General features: G+C 34.9%; 1 protein-coding gene across 5 annotated transcripts in view; it reads left to right on the top strand.

Moving 5' to 3' along the window:
* The window catches only part of ITPRID2 (ITPR interacting domain containing 2), a 39,632-nt gene that overhangs the window by 2,801 nt on the left and 20,566 nt on the right, over positions 1-16,265 (top strand). For all 5 annotated transcript variants that reach the window (XM_081242038.1, XM_081242037.1, XM_081242036.1 and 2 more), the window contains exons 3-9: positions 1,277-1,326; positions 2,165-2,221; positions 4,878-4,917; positions 5,003-5,101; positions 6,345-6,553; positions 7,442-8,142; positions 14,042-14,114. In XM_081242038.1, coding sequence (XP_081098164.1) covers positions 1,277-1,326; positions 2,165-2,221; positions 4,878-4,917; positions 5,003-5,101; positions 6,345-6,553; positions 7,442-8,142; positions 14,042-14,114 — 1,229 coding nt within the window. The remainder of the gene's footprint in view (positions 1-1,276; positions 1,327-2,164; positions 2,222-4,877; positions 4,918-5,002; positions 5,102-6,344; positions 6,554-7,441; positions 8,143-14,041; positions 14,115-16,265) is intronic.

Raw genomic sequence — 16,265 nt, 5'->3', positions numbered from 1 at the left:
GGCTAAGCGGAAACAAATTGCTTGAATAAGTAGCATCTAAGAGGGATAGAGTTTTTGATAAGATTTGTAAGAGGGCAATTATAAGAGTAAGAGACTTGTTTTTGAAGGAGAATGCCAGTTATTTTCTGCTCATTTGCCATTTTCTGTTGGTGCCCAGGCCAGTTGAGACATTTACAGAAGGAGTAATGCAATGTTTTGTCCTATGAAAGTAACCACCGGGGAAGAGGAATGACTTTTTTGAGGGCATAAAGTATAGTTTTATTAAAATATATGCAAAAACTTAGAGGTTTTATTATCTTTATGGTCATAGCTTATTCTTTTTCATTTCAAAAGCACTAATATTGCCATTGTTTGTATATTTGTTTGTAGAAACTTTTAACGTTTAAGTGGCATTTCAGTAATATTTCTTTGAAACTGGTATTTTTATGATTGATCCCATTTCTGATGTGAATTTATAACAGGTATAAGTTGTTGCTGACGAAAGGCTTACAACACAAAGTAGAACTTTTATAATAAAACAACCTGTTTCTTTCTTAACTTAGTCTTGAGAAAGAAATGAAAAACATTTTGCATTAAAAAGATTTCTAAGTTATCTGTGTTTGAACAACAAGAATGTGAAAGAATTTTAGTAATGGCTAGTTCTTAGGGTTGATTCTCAAGCCAACTTTTTAGTAATTTTCTTTTCAGAGTTAAATGAAGAATACATGTATTTTTTTAGTTTAAAAGCCTAAAATAAATTCCAAACTGCTCCATTGTATCAGAAAAGATAATAGTTGGGGTAAGGGAGGCATTGAGTGGTGCTCTAAAATGCTTGATGGGATTTGAGAAAACTGTTGAGCCTTATTTCTAACTATACTCTGACTTTTTAATTTTATTGAGATAAAGATTTGTTTTCTCTTAATTCTCTTTCCTGTTTCTAGGGAAGGGATTGAGGGGAACAGACATTTTCTTAAGGCCTGTTGTCATTCTCTTTTCTTTTTCTGTTTTCGTAAAGAAAATGCCAATTCATATCATTTATAATTGCCATTCTTGCTCTTAATTGCGGGCAGATCAGACGTGTGATTAAATCATTCCTGGTGAGCTGACTTGATGATAGGTATTTGCTTAGTAGGATATTACTTATGTAATTCACTTGCATTCCATGTGCGTTTGGGAGGAAAGTTCAACTGTGATTAGAAGCTTGCTTAGCTATAACCCTTTAAAGTGTAAGGCTGTGCAGTGACAGCTTTCCAGACAGCTTTTCAAGACTAAGGTTTATATGTTTATGTGGTTTCAGTACCCCTTTGGGAGCCTCACTGGATGAGCAAAGCAGTAGTACACTCAAGGGTAAGAGAAAGTTGCCTTTCTAAATCTGTTCTTTATGAGGGTCCTACTTTATATGTCCTCTGAGTGAAAGAGTGTGTGTGTGTATAAATTATAAAAGTGATGTTCATGTTTATAAAATATGGTATTTTAAGATAAAAGCCTAAAGGGGGAAACCTTGTCATGAACCATAAAACAGTGATGAGTTTAAACAAATTACCAAACCTTTCCACAATGTGAAATTCATTTCTTTTTATTGTCCAATTAGATATTATAAAGACTAATTAAATACAGAAATATAATATGTAAACATAAGGAAAATATATATTGAGTGAATCAGGTGAGCTTTAGTGTAGCATTTCTTTGCTTACATTAACTGAGATTGCCACACCTGTGCAAGGCAAAATTCTGAAGTTCAAAGTACAACAGGAATGTGCAGGTAGTGGCAAGGCATATGAAAAACATTTATAGTATCAGGAAAATCTAGCTTGAGCTCCTGACTTAATATAAGGGGGTAAAAGGAATGATTACCCTGTGATCTGGTTTTCCATGAAACTGTTGGGTAAGATACGTTATCTAACTGAACATCTTAAAGGCTTATTAAGTATAAAATAGCCTGTAGATTGGGGCTTCTAATAACTTTACCTGGCAGCAAATCATGGTTTCCTTTACGATAAAGTGAAAACTTATATTTTCTTCCTGAAATTATATAATCAGAATAATCTGTGAGTACATTCAGGTCTGAAATGCTTTACTGTGTCTTATATTTTGCTTGGTCAGTTTGTTTTAATTAAAACAGTGATTTTCTGTGGGGGTCAGGAAGAACAGAATACCAGGATGAATCTTCTAATGTTTCTTTCAGGTGTGCTTGTGAGAAATGGAGGAAGTTTTGAGGATGATTTGTCCTTGGGAGCTGAAGGTATGTTTGGAAGAACTGTACCTTCATGTAGTTTTAAAATTAAAAAAAAAAAAAAAGAAAGTCACGTGCTTTCATATTTATGATCCTCAGAGCTAAATTTAAAGTTCTTGAACGTGGCTCAGACACATTTTACAGAACCTTTTATGTGTTAATAATCTAGTAAGAGCCTATAGGAGACCTGTAGGAATGGCTCTGGAAAACCATTGTGCAATGTCCAAAGGTTTTCCTTGGACTTTGAAGCTTACAGGAACTATTTGGGGGCAAACAGTGGTCATATAACTGAGAGAAGAATTGTCCCTCAAAAGGAAGGAAACTTAAATATTTATGTGTGAGAAAACTAAAGTGAAGCTTATTTTAGTGTGAGGTAGCCTTATGTCAGACTTAACAGCTGCAGCTTGTCTTTCTCTTTGCATTCAAGTGTCTCCTGTCTTTCCCGCTTCCTCTTTTTCCAGATTTTTAGAAGATTAAAGGACAAAGACAAAATAGAGTTACAAGAAGTTAATTAGAAAGCATTATGCTGATGTCTGTTCAAGGCTGCATTAGGATTTTAAAAGTGTATTGTGCCATGTTTAAATTTTCACAGATTATATCATCTTTTCCTGTGGATTCATAATAAAGCTTCCCACAATGTAAAATTAAGAATTTTTTTATTGTTTTACTGGTATTCTAAAATTATTGGTAACTGTATAGCTGGATTATTAATGTGTGCTTTTAAAAAAATTTTTATTTATTTATTTATTTATTTATTTATTTATTTTTGGCTGCGTTGGGTCTTCATTGCTGTGCGTGGGCTTTCTCTAGTTGCAGCAAGTGGGGGGCTACTCTTCGTTGTGGAGCACGGGCTTCTCATCGCGGTGGCTTCTCTTGTTGCGGAGCACGGGCTGTAGGCACGTGGGCTTCAGTAGTTGTGCACACGGGCTCAGTAGTTGTGGCTCATGGGCTTTAGAGTGCAGGCTCCGTAGTTGTGGCACACAGGCTTAGTTGCTTCACGGCATGTGGGATCTTCCCGGACCAGGGCTCGAACCTGTGTCCCCTACAGTGGCAGGCAGATTCTTAACCACTGTGCCACCAGGGAAGTCCCAATGTGTGCTTTTTATAAAAAAAAAAGAATTAAGGATTTTATTAAATCTTTTTGAATTGTAAGTTGATGAATAGTGAATTTATCCACTGAATTTAATATCCTTGATCTTTTGCAGTTTGAAGTCAATCTGTATGATAAGATTACTTATTTAGAGCCTTCTAACATTGAAAACTCTAGAATATGTGTATATGTTAGTTTTTATATTTCTGTTAATATGCTTTTAAGGAATAAACTCTATAAAATAAACTCAAACTTACTGCTTCCCAATCAGGATAGTTGAACATACTGTTAACCCCTTATTAAGATTCATTTTATTGTTATTGTAAATAGCATTTTTGATATCTGCCTTAGTGGTTTCACAATATAGAATTTTTTAAAAAAACTTCATTGTTTTAGAGCAGTTTTGTTCACAGAAAAATTGAGGGGAAGGTACAGAGATTTCCCACATACTTTCTGCCCCACACGTGCACAGCCTCCCCCATTGTCAACATCCCCCACCAGAATAGTACATTTGTTACAATTGATGAACCTAGGATAAAGCATCATAGTTACCCAAAGTCCTTAGTGTATGCTTGGGTTCACTCTTGGTCTTATACATTCTATGGGTTTAGACAAATGTGTAATGACACATATCCATCATTATGCTATCATATAGTGTATTTTCACTGCCCTAAAAATCCTCCGTGCTCTGCCTGTTCATCCATAGTGAATGCTTTTATTGGAAGCCAGACCCAAAAAGGAAGTCTCAGAGAAGAGTGGAGCTATTATGTTGTTTTACTGAAAATTGTTTCAAGATTATTTTCATTCATTCAGTAAATATTTATTGAATGCTATGTGTTAGACACCTTTCTGGTTGATAAGAAATTGCCATGACTCTGCAGATCAGAAATGAAAAAAGAAAAAGGTCTGGTGTGCTGAAAAAGATGTGTTTTTAATTAATTTCATTCTTTATGTTTGTCTATAAAATTTAAATGCAGTAAATTTAACTCACTGTAAACTTAACGTTAACAACATTTATTTGTTTAGAACTTGTAAGTCTAGGATAAATTTGAAACGCAACTTTTAAAAGAAAACATGTTGAAATGAGTAGGAATTTTCAAAGTAGGTGCATGAAAAATTGGTTGTAACTGGAGTGAATTAAAAAAACCACGTTAGGAATAGATATTGCCATACTTAAGTAATGCTAAATCATGTTTTTGCTTTTGAGGTATTCTTTATTAACAGTTTTTAAATTTAGTAATTAGAAGCACATATACCACGTATCTTCTTACTACTTATTTCAAACTGTTAAATTTAATTGGTTATTTATATATCTTTTTATTTTAAACATTCAGTGGAGGTAGTTTTACGTTGCTAAGAAACAAAACCTAAAACACCCTCCAAAAGCTGCTGACTCTGTTCTTATCTATCTGTATATTACCTTTAATGGTGCAGATTTAATGAGCCAGGACAAGAGTTTGGCATATTAGGCATTAGCTATAATAATGTGGTTAATTTGCTTTCTTGCTGATTGTATCATAGTAGTTATTGTCCTACTAACAGTTGTGCTTTGCATATATTCTTTTTTACCTTTAGCCAACCACCTCCATGAAACTGATGCTCAAATTGAAAACTGGTACGTAGCTGTTTGTTTTTTTCCTTTCTAAAAATGAAGAACAGTTATGGAAATAAAGTTTTATATAATCTAATTTTGTTTATAGCAATAATATCTTGGCCAAAGAGAGAAGACTACAGTTTCATCAGAAGGGGAGAAGTATGAATTCCACTGGATCCGGGAAAAGTAGTGGAACAGTCTCAAGGTAGCTTATTCTGGAGTTATACTGCAACTACATTGTGTTGTAGATGACCTACTCTTATCCCTTTTCAGCCTTGGATTTGGCTTAGTAGTATGAAGTTGAAAGGAAACCACAGTGTTTTGTGGATCAGCATAATTGAGAGAAGCGTCTTCTTCTTCTTCTTCTTTTTTTTTTTAATGAAGATTAAATAAAAATTAACAGATATGTTAAAAATGCTGCTGGAATCCATTAATGAGTATTTTGAGTCCTATCAACAGCTTGAAAGAGGAAGTCCATAGTGGAATAATTTCTACTTCCCAAATTCTCCATTCTGCTAGGGTCCTGAGTTACTCTGACATAAAAATCAGAATAAACCTTTATAATTTAAAGCTTGATATTTAAGTGTAGATCTATCTTCATATAAAACTTTAAACTTTCTTTAAACTATATATTAGAATAAGCAAATACGTGTGCAAAATGAACCAGTTTAAACTATTATCCAAATTATTGTTTTGGAATTTGAACATTTTCTCTGAAACAAATTGAAATTTCCTTCTGCTCAAGTTCTATCTCTAACATTCCTATTTTCCCCGGTGAGTCTCAGCTTGGATTATCACTGGTATGAGAGATAAGGGTTAATAAATGTTCAATTCACAATAGAATTAGAGCAAGAATTTACCTTTATGTAACCCATACTCTCGTTACTTTACTCCTCCTACTTCCTGAGTGCAAGTGGTTAGAGAGAAGTTGAAAGTAAGCTCCTCCTTCACTTTTCTGAGATCAGATCACCTATATTCCCTCTTCTAGGACAGCCAAAGATAGCAGAAAAACTCAAGCTCTGCAGAATGTCCCTTGGTACCAAAGTTGTACCAACTTCCTAGTGCATTTTCCCTTTTCATTTTTTCCTAATCTGTTTACTCCTTATTCTCCCTTATCTGTCCTCAAATTGTTTAGCTGCTTTACTGGAAATCTCTTTAAAATGACAAAAAAAATAAGGTGAGGAATCAGAGTTTCTTACTGAGGGTGTTCTTAGGGCTTAGCTCTTTTCCCCAAAACTAACAGCTTGAGAGAATGGACCCTTTTTAAGGGTTATTTATTGCATTTGGTACCCAACGTATAAAGATGCTGAAATAAATAATGGGTTAAACAGCAGAAGCTGTAGAAGACTTTTTCACAGGAAAGCAGGAATATGAATTCATTTATATTGTGATATGGACTATTATAAACTTATTTTACATCTTGCTGTTTTTTTTTTTTTTCTTTTTAGTGTTTCAGAATTGTTGGAACTTTATGAGGAAGATCCTGAAGAAATCCTTTATAATCTTGGATTTGGACGAGATGAACCAGATATTGCTTCTAAAATTCCTTCCAGATTTTTTAATTCATCATCATTTGCCAGAGGAATAGATATTAAAGTATTTTTGAGTGCGCAAATGCAACGGATGGAAGTAGAAAATCCAAATTATGCTTTAACAAGTAAGGTTTTTAAATGTTAGCATATTATTTTTAAAATTATGGCATCTACAGCAAGATGGTCTTGTTTTTAAAGCCTTATTAATTTCTAGGAATAGCAGTGGCAATTTAATTATTGAGGTTAACACAATAACTGTTTGCATATTATAAATTTTTATTATTCTATTTATAGAAGTTAATTTACCTATTCCCCCCACCCACCCCACCCCATTCTCTACTTACTTAAGTGTTACAACCGTAGAATGTAACTTGTAGAACCTTATACTTACCTCCAAATTGCTTTTGTTCCAAAAGGAAAGAAGTAGAGGAGGGGCCTTGTTACTATTAGTTGAAGTCAGTCAATTTCAGATGCTTTCCTGTAAATCTACAATGGCAAGGCTAATTTGATGATTTTTCAAGTTAAATCTTGCTTATTTTTCTCTGCTGACCAGAAATCCCCAAAATGGGATCCCTAGGTGGTCCTTGGATTAGCTTTAAGAGATCTATAAATCCAATCTCCCTCCCATGAGGTATAAAATATATACTTACATATACTTCACATTTGGAAGAGTTCAAGACCTAAAAACAGAGTCATAACTATAGATCAATAGCTAGTCCTTTCTGTTTTATTCAGTGTTGTCATTATGCTTTGTCCTTCCTTTTGATTTTTTAAAATGTAAATTCTAGTGCTTAAGAGTGAAAAATTTTTCTCCCTCTCCACAGTAAATGTAGAGAAGTTTTAAGTGATAGGTAAGGAAAAAAATCTGGTTTCGTATTCTTTGTGATTTAAGTAGTTCAGTTATTGAAATTCTGAACAGTAGTAATGGTTTAATTAATATATGTGTGTGTATATGTGTGTATATACACATATAAATATAAATATATATAATTCATGTTTTTTTCCTTTTATAGGCCGTTTTCGTCAAATTGAAGTGCTTACTACTGTGGCCAATGCATTTTCTTCTTTATATTCCCAAGTCTCTGGGACTCCCCTGCAGAGAATTGGGAGTCTGTCCTCGGTGACCTCTAACAAGGAGACAGACTCGCCTCCACCTTTAACCCGAAGTAACACTGCAAATCGTTTAATGAAAACACTATCAAAACTAAATTTATGTGTTGATAAAACAGAGAAAGGAGAAGGTAGTACTCCTTCCCCAGCAGTTGACAAAGGAAAGACTCTAAATCTTTCAGTGATGGAAGAAATTGGCAATAAAAATGATCAAAAGTCTCAAAAAATTGTGAAGAAGAAAGATTCATCTTCTATGTTGGCTACAGTTAAAGAAGAAGTATCAGGTAGTTCAGCAGCTGTTATGGAGAATGCTGACATTGATAGAGTTTCTGATGAAGCAAACAGTAATTTTAACCAAGAAACTGAAAATGGACAAAGTAAAGAAACTCAAAGTCATGAGAATAAACTGGGTGAGGAAGCTTGTATTATAAAAACTCATTTAGATAGCGATTTCAACATGTCCAGCCACAGTGAGCTGGAAAATAGCAGGGAGCTGAAAAATGTCCCTTTGTCCACACCTGAAAAAGAGCCATGTGCACCGTTGCCGATCCCATCCATAAGAAATATAATGGCACAGCAGAAGGACTCCTTTGAAATGGAAGAGGTAGGTAAAAAATTACTGAGAACTGTTTTAAACACTGAGTTAGGGAAAAAAGTGCCAAAAAACGTTTTTAAAATGAAAGGTGGTGAATAGATTTATACTAGAAAAAAATCATCCTGATTTTGACTTTCTCGGTTTTTTGTTTTATGTTTCACAAACCAAGAAGTCCCAGGACTATGTGATGTCAAGATAATGCCCCCTCTAGATCTTCTGTAATCCATTGCTCATACTTGAACTTTAACCCCTTTTCTCTCTCAATTTAAGATTTTGATTCTCTGAGAAAGCCCTGAGAGAATATATCTAAACTCAGATCAATATTGCATAATAGTTAAAAATACAAGCTTTGAAATCAAACAGGTTTGAGTTCTGTTTGGGCCACGGAATTGCTGTGTGCCTTTGGGCAAGCTTTTCTTAATGTATCTCAGTGGAAGGGTAGGTGTGAAGAAGGCTTTGAGGGTAGGTCTGGGAACATGAACATGAAGATATTTCCTGAAGGGGAGGATAGGGAATCTCGAGGAAGAAGGTTTGAAAGGTCACTGAAAGGATTTCTGCAACCCCAGAAGACCAGCGTTTGGTTACTTTTTTTTTTTTAAACCTAGTGATATTCTTACTATTTTACATAAATTTCAAATTGGACAAGATAAAAATATTTGTTTTGATGAGGTTCACCTAAAACTGCTTTTGAATAGTCAGAGGATAACTTATGCATTGGAGCTATATACTTTGGGGCAGGAAACTGAACGTTATCAAGCACCTACCTTGTGGCAGTCACTGTACTAGGCCCTTGAAGTACTTTTCTCTCTTCAGTGTGTGAGGCCACAGTGCTGGTCTTATTTTACATATGAGGAAACAGGCACACATGTACTGCTAACGATTTGTGGCTATAAATTATACAATGTGCAATTTTTCTTTTTAAAATTTATTACAGAGTAGTTTTAGTAATAGCTCACAGCTGTTTTAGAATCACTCGCCATTGTTTTAGGGAACTAGGAAACAGGATAATTGATCCTGCCCATAAAAGGTCCTCTTAGGTGAGTGCGTCTCTCTCACATCAGTTAAGATTTTTCATTTATTGCAAAATTTCCATTGCTGATACAGCTTTTTTTGTGGTCTTTGAATTCACCTCTTAATACTTTAATTCTGACTAAAAAGTGAAATAAAAAGGGAGCAAGAGCAGCCCTTTGAAATATTTTACATTTTTTGTAAGCTTTATTTCTCATTATAATGAGTTCAGAAGATGACAACTTTAATTAGAACCTTTTTGTTCCATTTCACTGTTCGATTCTTTTTTTGGCTTTGTTTTGGTCTAAACTTGTCCTAGCATTCATAATTAAAGTGTAACCTCTTGCCTTCCTTTAGGGCCCCTCTTCTGACAATTGGATAGAGTGCAGATACTTGTTAGATACTTGCAGACCTGATTTGGTAACTCAGATGAGAAGACACTCATATTTTGCTTTTTAATTTCTAGAATTCCTGAATTCTAAGCCAGAGTTGTGTTTTTGTTTTTTAAATTACTGATGCCATACACGGAAGTTCTTTACAACATTTATAAAGTGCTAGACAGATGTACTTTGGCAGCAAGTGAACATTTAATAATAGGCTGGTGTTTTGGTTTTTTTTCTTTTTCTTTTTTTTTTTTTTTTTTGCTCCCTCTGCTGGCAAAAGCAGTTAGTGAAGAAAGTAACAACATTGAAGTGAATATTTTTTTGAAGTACAAAATTATAGGCATTGGTGGTTTAAGGATAATGGAAGATTTTTGTTTTCAAAAAAAGAATATATGGTCAACCATAGCTACGTTGTAAATAACGGAATTTTAAGGATAATCCTTATTTTTCAGACATATTTCAAATATGGATAAAAACCTCCTAGAATTGTGTTTTTAATCCCTTTGGGAACTTTAAAGAAAGCTTGTAGAACAATGGATAAAGAAAGGAAATAATGTGTTTCTTTAATTTCCTCTTCTCCCAAGCTTGTTGAATCATACTGACAAATGAAGAGAACAATCTTATTAAAGCAGACTTTTAGATCCCATTCAAAGTAGGTCATTACTATTTTTCTTTTGCACTCCTTTCCCTTGAGGTTTGATTCCTATTGGGAACTTTCTTCCTTTTGTAAAAATAGCAAATAAATATAAGCTAGAGCACGCACACGCTGTCAGTAAGCCAGTTTTTAAACAGATTAACTGAATGCCCACTGCTGTGGGTGACTAGGTAGGAGAAAATGTTGCAGATGCGGCTCTGTGCTTGAAGCTGCCTAGTCCCTCTGAAGCAGAAGGTAAGATCTGACACTCACCAGGAGCAGAGAGAAGAACTATTTAATTGTAAAAAGAGTTAAATAGATGACAAGACTGACCCAGGCCTTGGAGAGTGAAAGTGACTATCTCTTATGATAAGCAAAAAAGGCCAGACACTATTTTCAATTAAAAGTCAGTTTGCCATATAAAAAATATCTTGCAGACTGTTTTGGTGTATCTAAAAGTTGTAAAACCCCACTCTTGAGTTTTCTAATTCTTAGTGACTTGCTTGGATAATTCTTGTGTTCTTCTTGAAATGATTTATTTTGAATAAATACATCATGGTAACTCTCTAGAGCCATAAATTAGTAGCATGAATGATTCACAGTTAAACCAGAATGATTTTACTCAGTAAGCAATTGTTCATCTTTTAGACGTAAAGGAAAATTTTCTCATGCTTAAACGCTAGAGGAAGGAGAACTTTTATCTGTGTGTTTCTGTAAATAGGTTGTCCTGTGTCTCTTACTCTATAAATAAGCATATTTAAATATATTATTGGCAGCATATACAATTTTTTAAGCTACTGAAGTTTTAGTAAATGTTTCTAATCCTGTCTTCACAGATTGTTGATTTAACTAATATACCTCGTTACTTAGTTTTAGCCATTAAGTTTCAGGATTCTTTTTATTCTATTTACTGGCCTGAGTTAAAGTAATCCCAAATCAGTCAGATACCTGACAGGTAGTTAAGTTGTTCTGTTGGCCTTTCAGAATGAGACTTGAATTTGAGTCTTTGTACAAACCTGCTCCTTTTGATTATACCGTAAAGCTTGGTATGGTCCGGCTGGTTGATAGGGTCAGACATTGGACAAGAACTCAAGTCATCCCATGCCCAGCCCCCTGCCCCTTTTTGGAAAAATAATGCTTTCCTTTGAATTTTTTTGAGCTATCATTAAAAATTAGACAGAATTGTAACTTTTGAAGTTCCAGTTTTGGATTTCTGCTGTATAGGTCTCTTTAAACCTTAGAGGAAGGGTGATTTGAGTTAGAACATTCTACAGTGTTGCTGCTCTATAAAACATAGTACAATAGTATTGTGCCTAGAAGATATGTCTTAGTCAAGATAAATGTGACAGATGTTGAAAAATCAAACTAGGTATCTGCGTGGTAGCAGGACATTGATTCAAAAAGATACAATCTTTGTTTGATTAAAATGTAGTAACTCAAATGTGTGAATTATTCTAAAGCTGTTGTCCTACAGCTTTAAATCCCAAAACACTGAGACCAAGTGACTTTATCATTTTGGTTTACTAGGTTGTTTTGCTTGTTTTTTTGTAATTTTTATTATGAAAAGTTTCAAACTTACCCAGCGTTTAGAGAAAATAGTATAATGAACACCCATTATCCGTCACTCAATTCGGCTATCAGTATTTAGCTATAGTTAATTAAATAAAAGACCAACTTGTAGCAAATGACCAGAATTCCGCTGAGGATTTGAAACCATGGAATAGGAAAAATCCTGCCACATAAATCTAAGTTCTCTGTTTGCATTATAATTTTCTGTGGTGCACCCCATCTTGAATTTGATGGCTTTCCTCTGCACAACTATAGCCAATAATGAAACCTAATAAGCTATGAAATTCAACCATTAACACTAGCAAGTCTATTTCTGTCTTCAGCAAGTGATTGATGATTTTGCTGAGTAAGTAGGAGGAAGGATCCTAACTTTAGTAGCTTTATTAGTAAAATATGATCCTGTCAGCTCATTTTTAAGGGTCCTGTTCTTCTTTTCTTTCAGTTAATTATGGAGTTTGTAGTAGAGGGAGAGAGGGAGTTTTTTTTTTTTTTTTTTTTTTTTTATTGTCCATGGAGTAGCAGCATCTTGAAGGATAGTATACTGAGGTTACATACTCATTAAAGTCATGTTACCTTGTGACTAATTTTATAAATCTAAAGAATAGAATATATGATAATTCTACATTTAAAAATGAGAGATCATAATCTTTTGCCTAAGCTGAGATTCCTAGAATAAAATTAAAGAGACATTTAGATTTCTGTTATACTTTTTTTGGTCTGTTTGATATTTGGTTTACAGAAAACTCTTTGAAGTAGGCTAGGCCTGAATAGAGGCTAATAATAGACCTCCTGTTGACTACAAAAAGAAAACGCATTTTGTTTCTTTGCACACAAAACAATGGTTTTCCTCTTGAACTATGTCTGCTGCTTTGAAGAATACGATTTTTCAATAAAAACAAAGATAGCAGAAACCATTTTATATATGATTTATAGGTGATGGTTTTAAATGGCCAGTATGCATTCAGTTTTCAAAAGATACATAAACTTGGATTCATGTTCAACTGTGTAGAACAGAGATATCACAAATCAGAGCAATTTCTAAATTGGGTAATAATATCTTTAACCTTTGAAGTGTTTTTTCATGTTGGCTATTCCACTTTCACTCCTATGGAATCTTTCTTACTCTAGAATGGAGTCATAGCTCAAAACTGCGAGGGTTCTATCTAAAACCTGTTTGCTATTTGCTCTCCAGCTTGTTCAAGGCTGAAAGCCCAAATGTTTGGCTAGTTTGCCCACTTTACTAGGATGTTATTTATTATTTTAAGTACTAATCATAGGGTAAAGTGTGGGGCGTTAGTAGCATACCCCCGCAAATATTTACTCTTAGTATAGGGTTAGTTATGTTAGGATAGATAGAGTAAGAGTATTTGGGGAGTGAGTGTGCTGAGTAAAGAATCTGGAAATTCCTAAATTATGTAGTTGTTTAGGTAGGAGAAAAAAGACAGCATAAAAGGACAACTTATGTGGGTTTGGTATCTTTTTGAGCGTAATTTTCAGGGAGGATTTATGGCTAAGATCTTTCAACATTTTAGTCCTATAATGAAACCTGCTTTTCTACTTACAACTCCCAAGTTATGTCTTAAAAGAACATTTGTGTCGGGACAAAGCAGTCTTCCACGAGTGGTTTTTTTTTTTTTTTTTTATTTGCGGTACGCGGGCCTCTCACTGCCGTGGCCTCTCCTGTTGTGGAGCACAGGCTCCGGACGTGCAGGCTCAGCGGCCATGGCCCACGGGCCCAGCCGCTCCGCGGCACGTGGGATCCCCCCGGACCGGGGCATGAACCCGCGCCACCTGCATCGGCAGGCGGACTCTCAACCACTGCACCACCAGGGAAGCCCCACATGAGTGGTTTTTGATACCTGAAAATTTGTGGACTTTTATAAGATTTTGCAGTGGGAGCATGATTGCCGTTTTTCAGGACACAAGACTTGTAATTGCTTCAGGTGTGTGCCAGTGTGCTGCAGTGAGTGTATTAGTACTTCTCCTGGGATTGACCTTACACTTCGAAGTTTAACGTTTAGAGAACTTTTAATTTTGGATCTGTTTTTCATTTAATGGTAACTTTTTTAAATGAAGTAGTTTACACATGTAGTTATTTTTCGTTGCTAGCTATAAGCTTGCAGTCCTGTTGTTAACTGAAAAATAGATCGTAAAATTGAGATGTGGGACATTATAACAATTTTGAGATAGGATGCACTTTAAATATATAAAGCATTGGTACCTTCTTAGGTTGGTTGTTTAGTAAATGACTATTAAGAGGTGTTCTTCTTTGCCATAGATTCTTAAGTTTTAATTACTTAAAACTCTTCTTTAGGTTCAAAGTACAGAGGGGGAAGCTCCTCATGTTCCAACCACTTACCAGCTAGGTCTTAACAAGTCAAAAAGAGGTAAGTAAACCAGTACCCACTAGTTCCCGAGCACATTACCAAAGCATCTTTGGGGGATTTGGAAAAGGTATTTTTTTTTATCTATCAGTGTTTGTAGTACCTGTAAGTGTAAAAAGAAGATTAAGAACACAGGTGTGCCTGCTTCATTATGGTTTGGTTATAGAATTTTTTGTATCTTCCTGAAGACTCTTGTGCTCATAAAGTAATTTTAGTTTGCTTATCTTGTAATGACCTCCTTACACAATTCTGTGTATTCTAAATATTTTTTCAGTTCTACGCAAGGGCTAGATGGGAAGTGATAGAGCAACAGAGTCAGGCCTACTTTTTACATGGTTGGGATTGAAATGTACACTTGTATTATCCACCTCTGGGTTTTTATTATTTAAATGTGACTCCTACGTGTAATAAATGAATGTGCCTCTGGCAGAAAACAACAGTCAATCTCTCAGCAGTAGGTAAAGCTAGTTAAATTCAAACTGTAAATCAAAGGTCAGTGGCTCAGACATTGTTCTTCTCTTGAATTATTAATTATTGACCAAAGAACCTTTGAATCCATTACTTTCACTTTTAACTTACAACAGAAAAACATGTCTGATCATCTTTAAAGTCACAAAGCTTTTGAGATTTAGAGAAAAGGAGAGAGGAAGTTAAAATGACCACTGAAGGTAGGAGTGTTTATTTTTAAAACTTTACACATGCTGAACCACCCTTTTTTTTTTAAGCAAAGATTCATATGTATGCTCCTAGAATAGGAAATTACATGTTTGTTCTCTTCTGATCTCTGAAGTGACTTCATATGAGACAATTTGCATATAATTTTTCTTTTATTGCAGTATGGTACTGAGAAACAAGAGCTCCACTCTCACTAGGTCATCACAGTTCTGGTCAGACACAAAATGAACTTTCCTGCTTAATTTTCTTCCCTTTGTGAGTCCATAAATTTATGTATGTGCTCCTGAGCTGTAAGACAGAGTTCACAGCCATCCAGGAATCTTTGCTTTAGAAAGGTAGACAAGGGATGCATTGGGAAAAGCAGCCTGCCCTGTGTCAAAAAGAGGATAAAAACAGCATAATTACTTTAAGATCTTTGAAGAGTAAGCTTCCTGTGGTGGGAAAGATGGAATGTGGTTTTTATTCACATCTGGGTTTCTTCCTCTTATCTATGTAGGAGCACTTATTTCTGGTGGCATAAGTAAAAATGGTGACTTTTTTTTGAATCACATCTTTATAAAGTAACAGTAAAATGGCTTTGTGTGTGTGCATGAGAGAGAGGGAGTGAGAACAGCACGTGTTTTAGTCATTTTTTGAAAGTAGCCTATCAAATTTTGATAATGTGATATGCAAATATCTTAATCATAGTGGCAGAAATGGAATCACTGGTATAATATATTCATTTTACAAAGTTAGTAAAAATGCACACAGTGCATGTATAAAAATACTTCACACTTTAGTAATAGAACTTTTGAAGTTACAGTGATCTTAATCTCAAATCCAGTCCTGGGATTTACATATTGAAGAAGAGAGGTTTAGTGACTCAACTCATGTCACAAGCTAACATTCAGTAGGTATATTAAGAGCAGTCCGACATTTTTCTAGTTACTGAAGACGTTCAATATTCTCTTTGGTCTAGCAGAGTATATGGGTGTCCCGTTTACGTTTCTCTGCAATACTGGATAAATAGAATTTCCACATTTTGTTTTGTTCTCACTTTAATGTTTGCTCTAAGTTCCTGGTTTTTAATTAGAAATAATGTCTTATCTCTTCAGTTAGGACAGAGGTCTATTTCTTTTTAGTTGTACCTTTTTCTTTGATGAACTGTGTTTTTTTGTGAAACTGAAACATCTGACTAAAGAACCTCAGTTGTGATTTATAGTTTACGAAACAGTTTCACCTATGTTCTACTTAGTTTCTGAAGTAACCCTGTGAGGTAGAATGATTATCCCATTTTTTGGAGGAGAGAAGTTATTGCTTATGATGATAAAGCCGAAACTTGAACCCAGGCTTCCTTGTTCTTTTCCACTGCCTCACACCTGCTCTGAAGCCTGAGCAGTCTACACTCGACCTGATGTGTATGAATTCAGGCAGGGCTAACCGTGGAGAGGTGCACTCGGCACAGGCTGTAGTACGCTGCGGATAAAACAGATCTTAGCA

The sequence above is a fragment of the Mesoplodon bidens genome (genome assembly GCF_964165515.1).
Source record: "Mesoplodon bidens genome assembly, chromosome: 8".
Taxonomy (NCBI): Eukaryota; Metazoa; Chordata; class Mammalia; order Artiodactyla; family Ziphiidae; genus Mesoplodon; species Mesoplodon bidens.
Note: the sequence above shows the minus strand (reverse complement) of the source record. Positions and strands in the feature narration are given on the sequence as shown.